This window comes from Salmo salar, chromosome ssa18 (assembly GCF_905237065.1).
Source record: "Salmo salar chromosome ssa18, Ssal_v3.1, whole genome shotgun sequence".
Lineage (NCBI taxonomy): Eukaryota > Metazoa > Chordata > Actinopteri > Salmoniformes > Salmonidae > Salmo > Salmo salar.
The window spans coordinates 36,330,458-36,347,902 of record NC_059459.1 but is presented as its reverse complement, the minus strand read 5'-3'; the positions used below and the strand labels follow the sequence as shown (position 1 = coordinate 36,347,902).

The window sequence follows — 17,445 nt, the reverse complement described above, 5'->3', positions numbered from 1 at the left end:
TCATCTCATCTCCCCCAACCAGCACCCCAACCTCATCTCATCTCCCCCTCAACCAGCACCCCAACCTCATCTCATCTCCCCAACCAGCACCCCAACCTCTTCTCATCTCCCCCAACCAGCATCCCAACCTCATCTCATCTCTCCCCAACCAGCACCCCAACCTCATCTCATCTCCCCCAACCAGCACCCCAACCTCATCTCCCCCTCAACCAGCACCCCAACCTCATCTCATCTCCCCAACCAGCACCCCAACCTCATCTCCCCCTCAACCAGCATCCCAACCTCATCTCATCTCTCCCTCAACCAGCACCCCAACCTCATCTCATCTCCCCCAACCAGCACCCCAACCTCATCTCATCTCCCCAACCAGCACCCCAACCTCATCTCATCTCCCCCACAACCAGCATCCCATCCTCATCTCATCTCCCCCTCAACCAGCACCCCAACCTCATCTCATCTCCCCCTCAACCAGCATCCCAACCTCATCTCATCTCCCCCAACCAGCACCCCAACCTCATCTCATCTCCCCAACCAGCACCCCAACCTCATCTCATCTCCCCCTCAACCAGCATCCCAACCCCAACCTCATCTCCCCCTCAACCAGCATCCCAACCTCATCTCATCTCCCCTCAACCAGCACCCCAACCTCATTTCAGCTCCCCCTCAACCAGCATCCCAACCTCATCTCATCTCCCCCTCAACCAGCATCCCAACCTCATCTCATCTCCCCTCAACCAGCATCCCAACCTCATCTCATCTCCCCTCAACCAGCATCCCAACCTCATCTCATCTCCCCCTCAACAAGCACCCCAACCTCATTTCATCTCCCCTCAACCAACATCCCATCCCAACCTCATCTCATCTCCCCCTCAACCAGCATCCCAACCTCATCTCATCTCCCCCTCAACCAACACCCCAACCTCATTTCATCTCCCCCTCAACCAGCATCCCAACCTCATCTCATCTCCCCCTCAACCAGCATCCCAACCTCATCTCATCTCCCCCTCAACCAGCATCCCAACCTCATCTCATCTCCCCCTCAACCAGCATCCCAACCTCATCTCATCTCCCCCTCAACCAGCACCCCAACCTCATCTCATCTCCCCCTCAACCAGCATCCCAACCTCATCTCATCTCCCCAACCAGCACCCCAACATCATCTCATCTCCCCAACCAGCACCCCAACCTCATCTCATCTCCCCCTCAACCAGCATCCCAACCCCAACCTCATCTCCCCCTCAACCAGCATCCCAACCTCATCTCATCTCCCCCTCAACCAGCATCCCAACCTCATCTCATCTCCCCTCAACCAGCACCCCAACCTCATTTCATCTCCCCTCAACCAGCACCCCAACCTCATCTCATCTCCCCCTCAACCAGCATCCCAACCTCATCTCATCTCCCCCTCAACCAGCATCCCAACCTCATCTCATCTCCCCCTCAACCAGCACCCCAACCTCATCTCATCTCCCACTCAACCAGCACCCCAACCTCATCTCATCTCCCCCTCAACCAGCATCCCAACCTCATCTCATCTCCCCCTCAACCAGCATCCCAACCTCATCTCATCTCCCCTCAACCAGCACCCCAACCTCATTTCATCTCCCCCTCAAACAGCATCCCAACCTCATCTCATCTCCCCCTCAACCAGCATCCCAACCTCATCTCATCTCCCCCCTCAACCAGCATCCCAACCTCATCTCATCTCCCCCTCAACCAGCATCCCAACCTCATCTCATCTCCCCCAACCAGCACCACAACCTCATCTTATCTCCCCCTCAACCAGCACCCCAACCTCATCTCATCTCCCCCAACCAGCACCCCAACCTCATCTCATCTCCCCCTCAACCAGCATCCCAACCCCAATCTCATCTCCCCCTCAACCAGCATCCCAACCTCATCTCATCTCCCCCTCAACCAGCACCCCAACCTCATTTCAGCTCCCCCTCAACCAGCATCCCAACCTCATCTCATCTCCCCCTCAACAAGCACCCCAACCTCATCTCATCTCCCCTCAACCAGCATCCCAACCTCATCTCATCTCCCCCTCAACCAGCATCCCAACCTCATCTCATCTCCCCCTCAACAAGCACCCCAACCTCATTTCATCTCCCCTCAACCAGCATCCCAACCTCATCTCATCTCCCCCTCAACCAGCATCCCAACCTCATCTCATCTCCCCCTCAACCAACACCCCAACCTCATTTCATCTCCCCTCAACCAGCATCCCAACCTCATCTCATCTTCCCCTCAACCAGCACCCCAACCTCATCTCATCTCCCCCCTCAACCAGCATCCCAACCTCATCTCATCTCCCCCAACCAGCACCCCAACCTCATCTCATCTCCCCCAACCAGCACCACAACCTCATCTCATCTCCCCCTCAACCAGCATCCCAACCCCAACCTCATCTCCCCCTCAACCAGCATCCCAACCTCATCTCATCTCCCCCTCAACCAGCATCCCAACCTCATCTCATCTCCCCCTCAACCAGCACCCCAACCTCATTTCATCTCCCCCTCAACCAGCATCCCAACCTCATCTCATCTCCCCCTCAACCAGCACCCCAACCTCATCTCATCTCCCCCTCAACCAGCATCCCAACCTCATCTCATCTCCTCCAACCAGCACCCCAACCTCATCTCATCTCCCCAACCAGCACCACAACCTCATCTCATCTCCCCCTCAACCAGCATCCCAACCCCAACCTCATCTCCCCCTCAACCAGCATCCCAACCTCATCTCATCTCCCCCTCAACCAGCATCCCAACCTCATCTCATCTCCCCCTCAACCAGCATCCCAACCTCATCTCATCTCCCCCTCAACCAGCATCCCAACCTCATCTCATCTCCCCAACCAGCACCCCAACCTCTTCTCATCTCCCCCAACCAGCATCCCAACCTTATCTCATCTCTCCCCCAACCAGCACCCCAACCTCATCTCATCTCCCCAACCAGCACCCTAACCTCATCTCCCCCTCAACCAGCACCCCAACCTCATCTCATCTCCCCAACCAGCACCCCAACCTCATCTCCCCCTCAACCAGCATCCCAACCTCATCTCATCTCTCCCTCAACCAGCACCCCAACCTCATCTCATCTCCCCCAACCAGCACACCAACCTCATCTCATCTCCCCCAACCAGCACCCCAACCTCATCTCATCTCCCCCTCAACCAGCATCCCAACCTCATCTCATCTCCCCCTCAACCAGCACCCCAACCTCATCTCATCTCCCCTCAACCAGCATCCCAACCTCATCTCATCTCCCCCAACCAGCACCCCAACCTCATCTCATCTCCCCCAACCAGCACCCCAACCTCATCTCATCTCCCCTCAACCAGCATCCCAACCCCAACCTCATCTCCCCCTCAACCAGCATCCCAACCTCATCTCATCTCCCCCTCAACCAGCATCCCAACCTCATCTCATCTCCCCTCAACCAGCACCCCAACCTCATTTCCCCCCTCAACCAGCATCCCAACCTCATCTCATCTCCCCCTCAACCAGCATCCCAACCTCATCTCATCTCCCCCTCAACCAGCATCCCAACCTCATCTCATCTCCTCCTCAACCAGCATTCCAACCTCATCTCATCTCCTCCTCAACCAGCACCCCAACCTCATCTCATCTCCCCAACCAGCACCCCAACCTCTTCTCATCTCCCCCAACCAGCATCCCAACCTCATCTCATCTCTCCCCAACCAGCACCCCAACCTCATCTCATCTCCCACAACCAGCACCCTAACCTCATCTCCCCCTCAACCAGCACCCCAACCTCATCTCATCTCCCCTCAACCAGCACCCCAACCTCATCTCCCCCTCAACCAGCATCCCCACCTCATCTCATCTCTCCCTCAACTAGCACCCCAACCTCATCTCATCTCCCCCAACCAGCACCCCAACCTCATCTCATCTCCCCAACCAGCACCCCAACCTCATCTCCCCCCTCAACCAGCATCCCAACCTCATCTCATCTCTCCCTCAACCAGCACCCCAACCTCATCTCATCTCCCCCAACCAGCACCCCAACCTGATCTCATCTCCCCAACCAGCACCCCAACCTCATCTCATCTCCCCCTCAACCAGCATCCCAACCTCATCTCATCTCCCCCTCAACCAGCACCCCAACCTCATCTCCCCTCAACCAGCATCCCAACCTCATCTCATCTCCCCAACCAGCACCCCAACCTCATCTCATCTCCCCCAACCAGCACCCCAACCTCATCTCATCTCCCCCTCAACCAGCATCCCAACCCCAACCTCATCTCCCCCTCAACCAGCATCCTAACCTCATCTCATCTCCCCCTCAACCAGCATCCCAACCTCATCTCATCTCCCCCTCAACCAGCACCCCAACCTCATTTCAGCTCCCCCCTCAACCAGCACCCCAACCTCATTTCATCTCCCCTCAACCAGCATCCCAACCTCATCTCATCTCCCCCTCAACCAGCATCCCAACCTCATCTCATCTCCCCCTCAACCAGCATCCCAACCTCATCTCATCTCCCCCTCAACCAGCATCCCAACCTCATCTCATCTCCCCCTCAACCCAGCACCCCAACCTCATCTCATCTCCCCCTCAACCAGCATCCCAACCTCATCTCATCTCCCCCAACCAGCACCCCAACCTCATCTCATCTCCCCCAACCAGCACCCCAACCTCATCTCATCTCCCCCTCAACCAGCATCCCATTCCCAACCTCATCTCCCCTCAACCAGCATCCCAACCTCATCTCATCTCCCCCTCAACCAGCATCCCAACCTCATCTCATCTCCCCCTCAACCAGCACCCCAACCTCATTTCATCTCCCCCTCAACCAGCATCCCAACCTCATCTCATCTCCCCCTCAACCAGCATCCCAACCTCATCTCATCTCCCCCTCAACCAGCATCTCAACCTCATCTCATCTCCCCCTCAACCAGCATCCCAACCTCATCTCATCTCCCCCAACCAGCACCCCAACCTCATCTCATCTCCCCCTCAACCAGCACCCCAACCTCATCTCATCTCCCCCAACCAGCACTCCAACCTCTTCTCATCTCCCCCAACCAGCATCCCAACCTCATCTCATCTCCCCCTCAACCAGCATCCCAACCTCATTTCATCTCCCCCTCAACCAGCATGCCAACCTCATCTCATCTCCCCCAACCAGCACCCCAACCTCATCTCATCTCCCCCTCAACCAGCACCCCAACCTCATCTCATCTCCCCCAACCAGCACTCCAACCTCATCTCATCTCCCCCAACCAGCACCCCAACCTCATCTCCCCCTCAACCAGCACCCCAAACTCATCTCATCTCCCCAACCAGCACCCCAACCTCATCTCCCCTAAACCAGCATCCCAACCTCATCTCATCTCTCCCTCAACCAGCACCCCAACCTCATCTCATCTCCCCCCAACGAAGCACCCCAACCTCATCTCATCTCCCCAACCAGCACCCCAACCTCATCTCATCTCCCCCCAACCAGCATCCCAACCTCATCTCATCTCTCCCCCAACCAGCACCCCAACCTCATCTCATCTCCCCCAACCAGCACCCTAACCTCATCTCCCCCTCAACCAGCACCCCAACCTCATCTCATCTCCCCCAACCAGCACCCCAACCTCATCTCCCCCTCAACCAGCATCCCAACCTCATTTCATCTCCCCCTCAACCAGCATCCCAACCTCATCTCATCTCCCCCCTCAACCAGCATCCCAACCTCATCTCATCTCCCCCTCAACCAGCATCCCAACCTCATCTCATCTCCCCCTCAACCAGCATCCCAACCTCATCTCATCTCCCCCTCAACCAGCACCCCAACCTCATCTCATCTCCCCCTCAACCAGCATCCCAACCTCATCTCATCTCCCCAACCAGCACCCCAACATCATCTCATCTCCCCCAACCAGCACCCCAACCTCATCTCATCTCCCCCTCAACCAGCATCCCAACCCCAACCTCATCTCCCCCTCAACCAGCATCCCAACCTCATCTCATCTCCCCCTCAACCAGCATCCCAACCTCATCTCATCTCCCCCTCAACCAGCACCCCAACCTCATTTCATCTCCCCCTCAACCAGCATCCCAACCTCATCTCATCTCCCCCTCAACCAGCATCCCAACCTCATCTCATCTCCCCCTCAACCAGCATCCCAACCTCATCTCATCTCCCCCTCAACCAGCATCCCAACCTCATCTCATCTCCCACTCAACCAGCACCCCAACCTCATTTCATCTCCCCTCAACCAGCATCCCAACCTCATCTCATCTCCCCCTCAACCAGCATCCCAACCTCATCTCATCTCCCCCTCAACCAGCACCCCAACCTCATTTCATCTCCCCCTCAAACAGCACCCCAACCTCATCTCATCTCCCCCTCAACCAGCATCCCAACCTCATCTCATCTCCCCCTCAACCAGCATCCCAACCTCATCTCATCTCCCCCTCAACCAGCATCCCAACCTCATCTCATCTCCCCCAACCAGCACCACAACCTCATCTCATCTCCCCCTCAACCAGCACCCCAACCTCATCTCATCTCCCCCAACCAGCACCCCAACCTCATCTCATCTCCCCCTCAACCAGCATCCCAACCTCAACCTCATCTCCCCCTCAACCAGCATCCCAACCTCATCTCATCTCCCCCTCAACCAGCACCCCAACCTCATTTCAGCTCCCCCTCAACCAGCATCCCAACCTCATCTCATCTCCCCCTCAACCAGCATCCCAACCTCATCTCATCTCCCCCCTCAACCAGCATCCCAACCTCATCTCATCTCCCCCTCAACCAGCATCCCAACCTCATCTCATCTCCCCCTCAACAAGCACCCCAACCTCATTTCATCTCCCCTCAACCAGCATCCCAACCTCATCTCATCTCCCCCTCAACCAGCATCCCAACCTCATCTCATCTCCCCCTCAACCAGCACCCCAACCTCATTTCATCTCCCCCTCAACCAGCATCCCAACCTCATCTCATCTCCCCCTCAACCAGCACCCCAACCTCATCTCATCTCCCCCTCAACCAGCATCCCAACCTCATCTCATCTCCCCCAACCAGCACCCCAACCTCATCTCATCTCCCCCAACCAGCACCACAACCTCATCTCATCTCCCCTCAACCAGCATCCCAACCCCAACCTCATCTCCCCCTCAACCAGCATCCCAACCTCATCTCATCTCCCCTCAACCAGCATCCCAACCTCATCTCATCTCCCCCTCAACCAGCACCCCAACCTCATTTCATCTCCCCCTCAACCAGCATCCCAACCTCATCTCATCTCCCCCTCAACCAGCACCCCAACCTCATCTCATCTCCCCCTCAACCAGCATCCCAACCTCATCTCATCTCCTCCAACCAGCACCCCAACCTCATCTCATCTCCCCAACCAGCACCACAACCTCATCTCATCTCCCCCTCAACCAGCATCCCAACCTCATCTCATCTCCCCTCAACCAGCATCCCAACCTCATCTCATCTCCCCCTCAACCAGCATCCCAACCTCATCTCATCTCCCCCTCAACCAGCATCCCAACCTCATCTCATCTCCCCCTCAACCAGCATCCCAACCTCATCTCATCTCCCCCAACCAGCACCCCAACCTCTTCTCATCTCCCCAACCAGCATCCCAACCTCATCTCATCTCTCCCCCAACCAGCACCCCAACCTCATCTCATCTCCCCCAACCAGCACCCTAACCTCATCTCCCCCTCAACCAGCACCCCAACCTCATCTCATCTCCCCAACCAGCACCCCAACCTCATCTCCCCCTCAACCAGCATCCCAACCTCATCTCATCTCTCCCTCAACCAGCACCCCAACCTCATCTCATCTCCCCCAACCAGCACACCAACCTCATCTCATCTCCCCCAACCAGCACCCCAACCACATCTCATCTCCCCCTCAACCAGCATCCCAACCTCATCTCATCTCCCCCTCAACCAGCACCCCAACCTCATCTCATCTCCCACTCAACCAGCATCCCAACCTCATCTCATCTCCCCCAACCAGCACCCCAACCTCATCTCATCTCCCCCAACCAGCACCCCAACCTCATCTCATCTCCCCCTCAACCAGCATCCCAACCCCAACCTCATCTCCCCCCTCAACCAGCATCCCAACCTCATCTCATCTCCCCCTCAACCAGCATCCCAACCTCATCTCATCTCCCCCTCAACCAGCACCCCAACCTCATTTCATCTCCCCCTCAACCAGCATCCCAACCTCATCTAATCTCCCCCTCAACCAGCATCCCAACCTCATCTCATCTCCCCCTCAACCAGCATCCCAACCTCATCTCATCTCCCCCTCAACCAGCATTCCAACCTCATCTCATCTCCTCCTCAACCAGCATCCCAACCTCATCTCATCTCCCCCAATCAGCACCCCAACCTCTTCTCATCTCCCCCAACCAGCATCCCAACCTCATCTCATCTCTCCCCCAACCAGCACCCCAACCTCATCTCATCTCCCACAACCAGCACCCCAACCTCATCTCCCCCTCAACCAGCACCCCAACCTCATCTCATCTCCCCTCAACCAGCACCCCAACCTCATCTCCCCCTCAACCAGCATCCCAACCTCATCTCATCTCTCCCTCAACTAGCACCCCAACCTCATCTCATCTCCCCCAACCAGCACCCCAACCTCATCTCATCTCCCCAACCAGCACCCCAACCTCATCTCCCCCTCAACCAGCATCCCAACCTCATCTCATCTCTCCCTCAACCAGCACCCCAACCTCATCTCATCTCCCCCAACCAGCACCCCAACCTGATCTCATCTCCCCAACCAGCACCCCAACCTCATCTCATCTCCCCCTCAACCAGCATCCCAACCTCATCTCATCTCCCCCTCAACCAGCACCCCAACCTCATCTCTCCCCTCAACCAGCATCCCAACCTCATCTCATCTCCCCCAACCAGCACCCCAACCTCATCTCATCTCCCCCAACCAGCACCCCAACCTCATCTCATCTCCCCTCAACCAGCATCCCAACCCCAACCTCATCTCCCCCTCAACCAGCATCCTAACCTCATCTCATCTCCCCCTCAACCAGCATCCCAACCTCATCTCATCTCCCCCTCAACCAGCACCCCAACCTCATTTCAGCTCCCCCTCAACCAGCACCCCAACCTCATTTCATCTCCCCCTCAACCAGCATCCCAACCTCATCTCATCTCCCCCTCAACCAGCATCCCAACCTCATCTCATCTCCCCCTCAACCAGCATCCCAACCTCATCTCATCTCCCCTCAACCAGCATCCCAACCTCATCTCATCTCCCCCTCAACCAGCACCCCAACCTCATCTCATCTCCCCCTCAACCAGCATCCCAACCTCATCTCATCTCCCTCAACCAGCACCCCAACCTCATCTCATCTCCCCCAACCAGCACCCCAACCTCATCTCATCTCCCCCCTCAACCAGCATCCCATTCCCAACCTCATCTCCCCCTCAACCAGCATCCCAACCTCATCTCATCTCCCCCTCAACCAGCATCCCAACCTCATCTCATCTCCCCCCTCAACCAGCACCCCAACCTCATTTCATCTCCCCCTCAACCAGCATCCCAACCTCATCTCATCTCCCCCTCAACCAGCATCCCAACCTCATCTCATCTCCCCCTCAACCAGCATCTCAACCTCATCTCATCTCCCCCTCAACCAGCATCCCAACCTCATCTCATCTCCCCCAACCAGCACCCCAACCTCATCTCATCTCCCCCTCAACCAGCACCCCAACCTCATCTCATCTCCCCCAACCAGCACTCCAACCTCTTCTCATCTCCCCCCAACCAGCATCCCAACCTCATCTCATCTCCCCCTCAACCAGCATCCCAACCTCATTTCATCTCCCCCTCAACCAGCATGCCAACCTCATCTCATCTCCCCCAACCAGCACCCCAACCTCATCTCATCTCCCCCTCAACCAGCACCCCAACCTCATCTCATCTCCCCAACCAGCACTCCAACCTCATCTCATCTCCCCAACCAGCACCCCAACCTCATCTCCCCCTCAACCAGCACCCCAACCTCATCTCATCTCCCCAACCAGCACCCCAACCTCATCTCCCCCTAAACCAGCATCCCAACCTCATCTCATCTCTCCCTCAACCAGCACCCCAACCTCATCTCATCTCCCCCAACGAAGCACCCCAACCTCATCTCATCTCCCCAACCAGCACCCCAACCTCATCTCATCTCCCCTCAACCAGCATCCCAACCTCATCTCATCTCCCCTCAACCAGCACCCCAACCTCATCTCATCTCCCCCTCAACCAGCATCCCAACCTCATCTCATCTCCCCCAACCAGCACCCCAACCTCATCTCATCTCCCCCAACCAGCACCCCAACCTCATCTCATCTCCCCCTCAACCAGCATCCCAACCCCAACCTCATCTCCCCCTCAACCAGCATCCCAACCTCATCTCATCTCCCCCTCAACCAGCATCCCAACCTCCTCTCATCTCCCCCTCAACCAGCACCCCAACCTCATTTCATCTCCCCCCTCAACCAGCATCCCAACCTCATCTCATCTCCCCCAACCAGCACTCCAACCTCTTCTCATCTCCCCAACCAGCATCCCAACCTCATCTCATCTCTCCCCAACCAGCACCCCAACCTCATCTCATCTCCCCCAACCAGCACCCCAACCTCATCTCCCCCTCAACCAGCACCCCAACCTCATCTCATCTCCCCCAACCAGCACCCCAACCTCATCTCCCCCTCAACCAGCACCCCAACCTCATCTCATCGGCTCCCTCAACCAGCACCCCAACCTCATCTCATCTCCCCCAACCAGCACCCCAACCTCATCTCATCTCCCCAACCAGCACCCCAACCTCATCTCATCTCCCCCTCAACCAGCATCCCAACCTCATCTCATCTCCCCTTCAACCAGCACCCCAACCTCATCTCATCTCCCCCTCAACCAGCACCCCAACCTCATCTCATCTCCCCCAACCAGCACCCCAACCTCATCTCATCTCCCCCAACCAGCACCCCAACCTCATCTCATCTCCCCCTCAACCAGCACCCCAACCCCAATCTCATCTCCCCCCTCAACCAGCATCCCAACCTCATCTCATCTCCCCCTCAACCAGCACCCCAACCTCCTCTCATCTCCCCTCAACCAGCACCCCAACCTCATTTCATCTCCCCCTCAACCAGCATCCCAACCTCATCTCATCTCCCCTCAACCAGCATCCCAACCTCATCTCATCTCCCCTCAACCAGCACCCCAACCTCATCTCATCTCCCCTCAACCAGCACCCCAACCTCATCTCATCTCCCCCTCAACCAGCACCCCAACCTCATCTCATCTCCCCCTCAACCAGCACCCCAACCTCATCTCATCTCCCCCCTCAACCAGCATCCCAACCTCATCTCATCTCCCCCTCAACCAGCATCCCAACCTCATCTCATCTCCCCCTCAACCAGCACCCCAACCTCATCTCATCTCCCCCTCAACAGCATCCCAACCTCATCTCATCTCCCCCTCAACCAGCACCCCAACCTCATCTCATCTCCCCCTCAACCAGCACCCCAACCTCATCTCATCTCCCCCTCAACCAGCACCCCAACCTCATTTCATCTCCCCCTCAACCAGCACCCCAACCTCATCTCATCTCCCCCTCAACCAGCATCCCAACCTCATCTCATCTCCCCCTCAACCAGCATCCCAACCTCATCTCATCTCCCCTCAACCAGCATCCCAACCTCATCTCATCTCCCCTCAACCAGCATCCCAACCTCATCTCATCTCCCCCTCAACCAGCACTCCAACCTCATCTCATCTCTCCCTCAACCAGCACCCCAACCTCATCTCATCTCCCCCTCAACCAGCATCCCAACCTCATCTCATCTCCCCCAACCAGCACCCCAACCTCATCTCATCTCCCCTCAACCAGAACCCCAACCTCATCTCATCTCCCCCTCAACCAGCATCCCAACCTCATCTCTCCCCTGCCCCTTGCTCTCTACCTCCTTTACTTTGTGTGCATGAAATTAGCCAGAGTTTGTTCCCATTCCCTCCTACACATCACTGACAAGAGAATGTTTTCTCTCTCTCTCTCTCTCTCTCTCTCTCTCTCTCTCTCTCTCTCTCTCTCATTCATTCACCTTCCCTTTATTTTCCTCTGCAGATATGACAGTGTGTGCTGGTTAGTGATGTGATTGATGGCTGTGTTGTGTGGGAGTGGGGACGACACACACACACACACACTCACACACACACACACACACACACACACACACACACACACACACACACACACACACACACACACACACACACACACACACACACACACACACACACACACACACACACACACACAGTCCCCGACATGCCACAGATCAAAGAGACCTATCACCAGACAAAGGGAGGGACAGGGGGAGAGAGGGATGGAGGGGGGAAGGATAGGGGAGGGAGAAAGATAGGGGGGAGGGATGGGGGAGGAGGGACAGGGGGAAGGAGGGGGATGGAGGAAAGGAGGGAGTGAGGGGGGATGGGGAGGGAGGAAAGGACAGAGGCAAACAGGAAGAAGAAATCTCAAGGGAGTGTAAGGATGGAGGGGGAGTGAGGGACAGGGGGAGAGAGGGAGAGAAGGATGGAGGGAGAAAGAGAGGGGGAGGGAGGGGGGAGGGAGAGACAGGGGGAAGGAGGGGGGATGGAGGGAAGAAGGGAGGGAGGAAAGGACAGAGGCAACCAGGAAGAAGAAATCTCAATACTGATGAAGTATGGAGCCAACTATGAGACAGATATTATCTGGCAAAACTAAACAATTGCCTCAGAACAAGTCGACCAATGTCTACCTACAATTAAATGGTAAGACTGTGTTTGTACTTACTTCCCCATATGATGAGCGATTGATTGACAGGTGAAAGACTACATGTAGTGCCACTGTCCTTCCATGCCCATGTTCATCCCCATGCCACTCATCGCTCCTATTGGAGAGGGGAACAAGAACAACAAGGTTGTTGAGATGGAAAGCCCAGTCTGAGCAGTACAGGATGGGACAGAGAAAAGGAGGGGTTTCTATGAAACACATCAACAGACCAAATGAAAGGAGAGCTTTGGTCAGGCTCTACTATTAAGCCATATTAGCATAGCCATGACATCAGTCAAAAACACCTCACAACAAGACATGGTATCAAGAACAGGACAGAACGAGCTGAAACCTGCCTCCTACGATTCCCCACATGGCAGCTTCTTGTCATTGTTGCTATCTATCTGACCGTTCAGAACCATGGCAACGCACGCCTTCCGGTCACATCGACGCGCGCTGATGTAGCCAGCCAACCTGTCTATAGGACAGCCCAAATCAAAGGTGACCTTTGGTCTGGCTCCACTACAGGTGACAGGAAGAGGCCAAAGAGCCAAAGAGGCAGAGGAGGTAGGGCTAGAGAACAGCACGGTGTACAGAGGAAAAGGGCAGAGAGATGGAGATGGAGAGAGAGAGAGAGAGAGAGAGAGAGAGAGAGGCTTAAGGGCAGAATCTTGTGGTTAGGCCCAATGGCGTGAGACAGAGAAAGACTGAGAAGGAAGGAGAGGCAGAGGAGTTGCTATGTGAGGAACTTCACCTGTGCTACTGTAAGAGGTGGTGTGTGTGTGTTTTTAGGACACCCTGGGAATTTCTACACCAAGGACTTGTGGGAAGGCAGGCATATGTATGGCAGACCAGACCAGACGAAAACATAGAACAGACGAGAGAGAGAGAGAGAGAGAGAGAGAAGAGGAGGGAGAGCGAAGAGAGAGAGCGAGAGAGAGAGACGGAGAGACAGAATGATACAGAGGAGGGAGAGAGAGAGAGAGAAAGAGGGAGAGAGGATGGAGAGAGACAGAATGAAAAGACAGACAAAGGAAAGAAAGACGAAAGAGAGCGACAGACAGACAGACAGACACGCCGAGGGAGGGTCTTACCAGGTGGTCTGATTCCCATGTGCTGCTGCCCGTCCATCACGAAGCCCCCCATGGGTTGTCCATCTGGGGTGTAGGGGGCTCCTTGACTTACTGTGGGGGGGGGGGGCGGGGGGGGAGGGGGCATTGGTCAATTAGTGCTTTTAATTAAGACTCAGTGGCTGTAGCTGAAATCATCTGTTGGTCTGTTGGGTGCATTAGGGCCTGGGATGGTACTGCCTTGCCTTTCACCCTTTACCCACCAGCCTCTCAGATGTGTAGCACTATAAGGAATACACTAAATAACAGCACCAGAGATGAGCCCACTTCTGTTCTAGTGAAGCTGATTCTCAATTTATAAATAGTATTACTTCAACTAAAATAGAAAGTGAACTAATGTACATTTCTCAGGTCAGCGGATCTACATATTGGAAGGAATCTTTTCAACAACTCTTTGAAAGATCACTGAAAAGCATTGAGGAAATAAGAAAAATAAGAAACTAGAAAAATAAGATATTTAAATAACTAGAAAATATTGTAATAATAGCTTCGTATAAATATGTGTATCAATGTGTTTAAATATAAATATTGAAATAAATGTGATATTTAGCAAAGCTCACCACAATGCTTTATCAGAGACATAGGGCTAGAAAAGGCAGCAGGCAGCACATGGTAGACGAGCTAAACAGGTAACTGGAGACTGACCCGTTTCCTCTCCCCTTGTACTGCTCTCCCATAGAAATCCACTTACCTCTGATACAGGCTGTTTGGGGGTCAGTCAAGCAAAAACAAGAGCTCAGACCCAGTGAATGTCTTTGAACTTTACTGAGCCCCTAATGCCGCCCTGACCTCTGACCCCTATTACAGGTAATAAACTTTACAGCAGTCCAAGCCAAGCCATGCACCAGGGACCCAACACTCACTCACAGCAGCCGCAAGAAGGGGAGGTTTGGGGGGTGGGGGTAACGAGAGGGGGGTAGCTGGAGCTGGGAACCCAAACAAAAGTCACCTCCCAAAAAAGTGAAATCTGTCAATGCCTCTGTGTTTTGGTTTGGTTGGAGTTTGGGGGTTTGGTTTAAAAAAATGTTATGCCCTATTAGTATTTCAATTCTGTGGGGGAGATCTGGGGGGAGGAGGGCAATTTGGGGGGCAGGGGGCGATTTGGGGGGATGGGGGGCAATCTGGGGGAGGGGGGCAATTTGGGGGGAGGGGGGCAATTTGGGGGAGGGGGGCGATTTGGACAAACTTGGTTGAGGACACAGCTAGGGTTGTTTAAAACAACAACAGACAACAACAACCCATTCTTCATGAATATTAACCCAATTATTATTATTATTATTATTAACCAATCATGTTATTATTATTTAATAATGTTTTAATAGTTTTACATCATGAAATCGTTCTTGGCATAAATTAGGACTCATAACCCAAAAGCAACATGTCAGAGTTACTGTATTAGTGCAGAGCTGCAATTCAACTCAATTCAATTGAAGAAAGTTTATTTAGGACGACTGTCTAAAGGCTTGTTTTAGTATGTGGTCAGTCACTCCTTATTGACACCGCGATGGGTTTGGTTGTTTGTTTTAGGGGGAGTGGGGAGGTCCAGTATTTACCGGCCGAGGAAGCTCCAGGAAAGGGACAGGGACCAGGTGCATGGCTTGTGGAGGCCTTTCGCCTGCGAGACTTGAATACAGTAACTATGGGAGACTTGCCTGCACGGTTAGACTGGTCGATCATGGGCTGAACTATTCTCCTTCTGGCATTGATGAACCTGTAGGACACAAGGAGAGAGAGGGGGAGAGGGGAGGGAAGGAGAGAGGGAGAAGGAGAGAAAGAGAGAAACATGGTTAGAATATTTCGAAGAAAGATCCAAAAATAGACAGGTTTCGATCATCACAAAGAAAAATAGCAACAATCTACAGTTAAAAGTTTGATATTCAGCTACAAAAAAATACACTGTCAAAACCAGCCTCTCCTCAGATTATATCAACTAGCCATGACAGTCTCTCCTCAGATTATATCAGCTAGCCATGACAGCCTCTCCTCAGATTATATCAACTAGCCATGACAGCCTCTCCTCAGATTATATCAACTAGCCATGACAGCCTCTCCTCAGATTATATCAGCTAGCCATGACAGCCTCTCCTCAGATTATATCAGCTAGCCATGACAGCCTCTCCTCAGATTATATCAGCTAGCCATGACAGCCTCTCCTCAGATTATATCAGCTAGCCATGACAGTCTCTCCTCAGATTATATCAGCTAGCCATGACAGCCTCTCCTCAGATTATATCAGCTAGCCATGACAGCCTCTCCTCAGATTATATCAGCTAGCCATGACAGCCTCTCCTCAGATTATATCAGCTAGCCATGACAGCCTCTCCTCAGATTATATCAACTAGCCATGACAGCCTCTCCTCAGATTATATCAGCTAGCCATGACAGCCTCTCCTCAGATTATATCAGCTAGCCATGACAGCCTCTCCTCAGATTATATCAGCTAGCCATGACAGCCTCTCCTCAGATTATATCAGCTAGCCATGACAGCCTCTCCTCAGATTATATCAGCTAGCCATGACAGCCTCTCCTCAGATTATATCAGCTAGCCATGACAGCCTCTCCTCAGATTATATCAGCTAGCCATGACAGTTGGAGAGTGAGGAACAGTTTTTCTCATAACAACGTCAAGCCTAGGAAGAGCATGGGAGTGTCATGGTAAAATCGTACCTTGACAAGCAAGAACTTTAACAAAACATTACATAACAAAACATTCTGACTTTAACAAAACATTACGGCTTGTACAAATTTGTGGCACTTTTAAATGTACCTATCTTAATTTGATCACTCTTTTGTTGCCGAGAATTTTCCACCACCGCAGAAAATGCAGATGAGCTTCGTGATTTACAGACATATACATAAATTCACTAAATATCACGCTAACACACGGTCATATTAACAGTATTGCACTTTTCATGTAGTCTACTTTTAGCCTGCTAATAGCCTAACCAACGATCAAGCAATATTATGGATAAAACGTTAAAATCCTGTTTCTACAGTGTTATTTTGCTTTGAAAAAATATAGGTCAAATTAAGATCCTAGACCTGTATACACACAGCGTCACACAGAAACACTGAAGCCTTTATGAGAGGGATTCACAGCGTCACACAGGCAAAAACGCTGAAGCCTTTAAGAGAGGGATTCACAGCGTCACACAGGCAAAAACACTGAAGCCTTTATGAGAGGGATTCACACCGTCACACAGAAACACTGAAGCCTTTATGAGAGGGATTCACACCGTCACACAGAAACACTGAGGCCTTTATGAGAGGGATTCACACCGTCACACAGAAACACTGAAGCCTTTATGAGAGGGATTCACACCGTCACACAGAAACACTGAAGCCTTTATGAGAGGGATTCACACCGTCACACAGAAACACTGAAGCCTTTATGAGAGGGATTCACACCGTCACACAGAAACACTGAAGCCTTTATGAGAGGGATTCACAGCGTGTTGGGAACATGTTTATGTATTTCCCTCCTGTCTGAAAGA

General features: G+C 53.5%; 1 protein-coding gene across 4 annotated transcripts in view; it reads right to left on the bottom strand.

Annotated features, from left to right (window-relative positions):
* Window positions 1-17,445, bottom strand: part of meis1b (Meis homeobox 1 b) — a 197,897-nt gene that overhangs the window by 17,204 nt on the left and 163,248 nt on the right. For 3 of the 4 annotated variants that reach the window (XM_045701809.1, XM_045701808.1, XM_045701810.1), the window contains exons 10-12: window positions 15,604-15,662; window positions 13,916-14,005; window positions 12,843-12,939 (exon numbers count right to left, since the gene is read on the bottom strand). In XM_045701809.1, the coding sequence (XP_045557765.1) occupies window positions 12,881-12,939; window positions 13,916-14,005; window positions 15,604-15,662 (208 nt within the window). In that variant the 3' untranslated portion in view covers window positions 12,843-12,880. The remainder of the gene's footprint in view (window positions 1-12,842; window positions 12,940-13,915; window positions 14,006-15,603; window positions 15,663-17,445) is intronic. The other variant, XM_045701811.1, reaches the window with a different exon arrangement.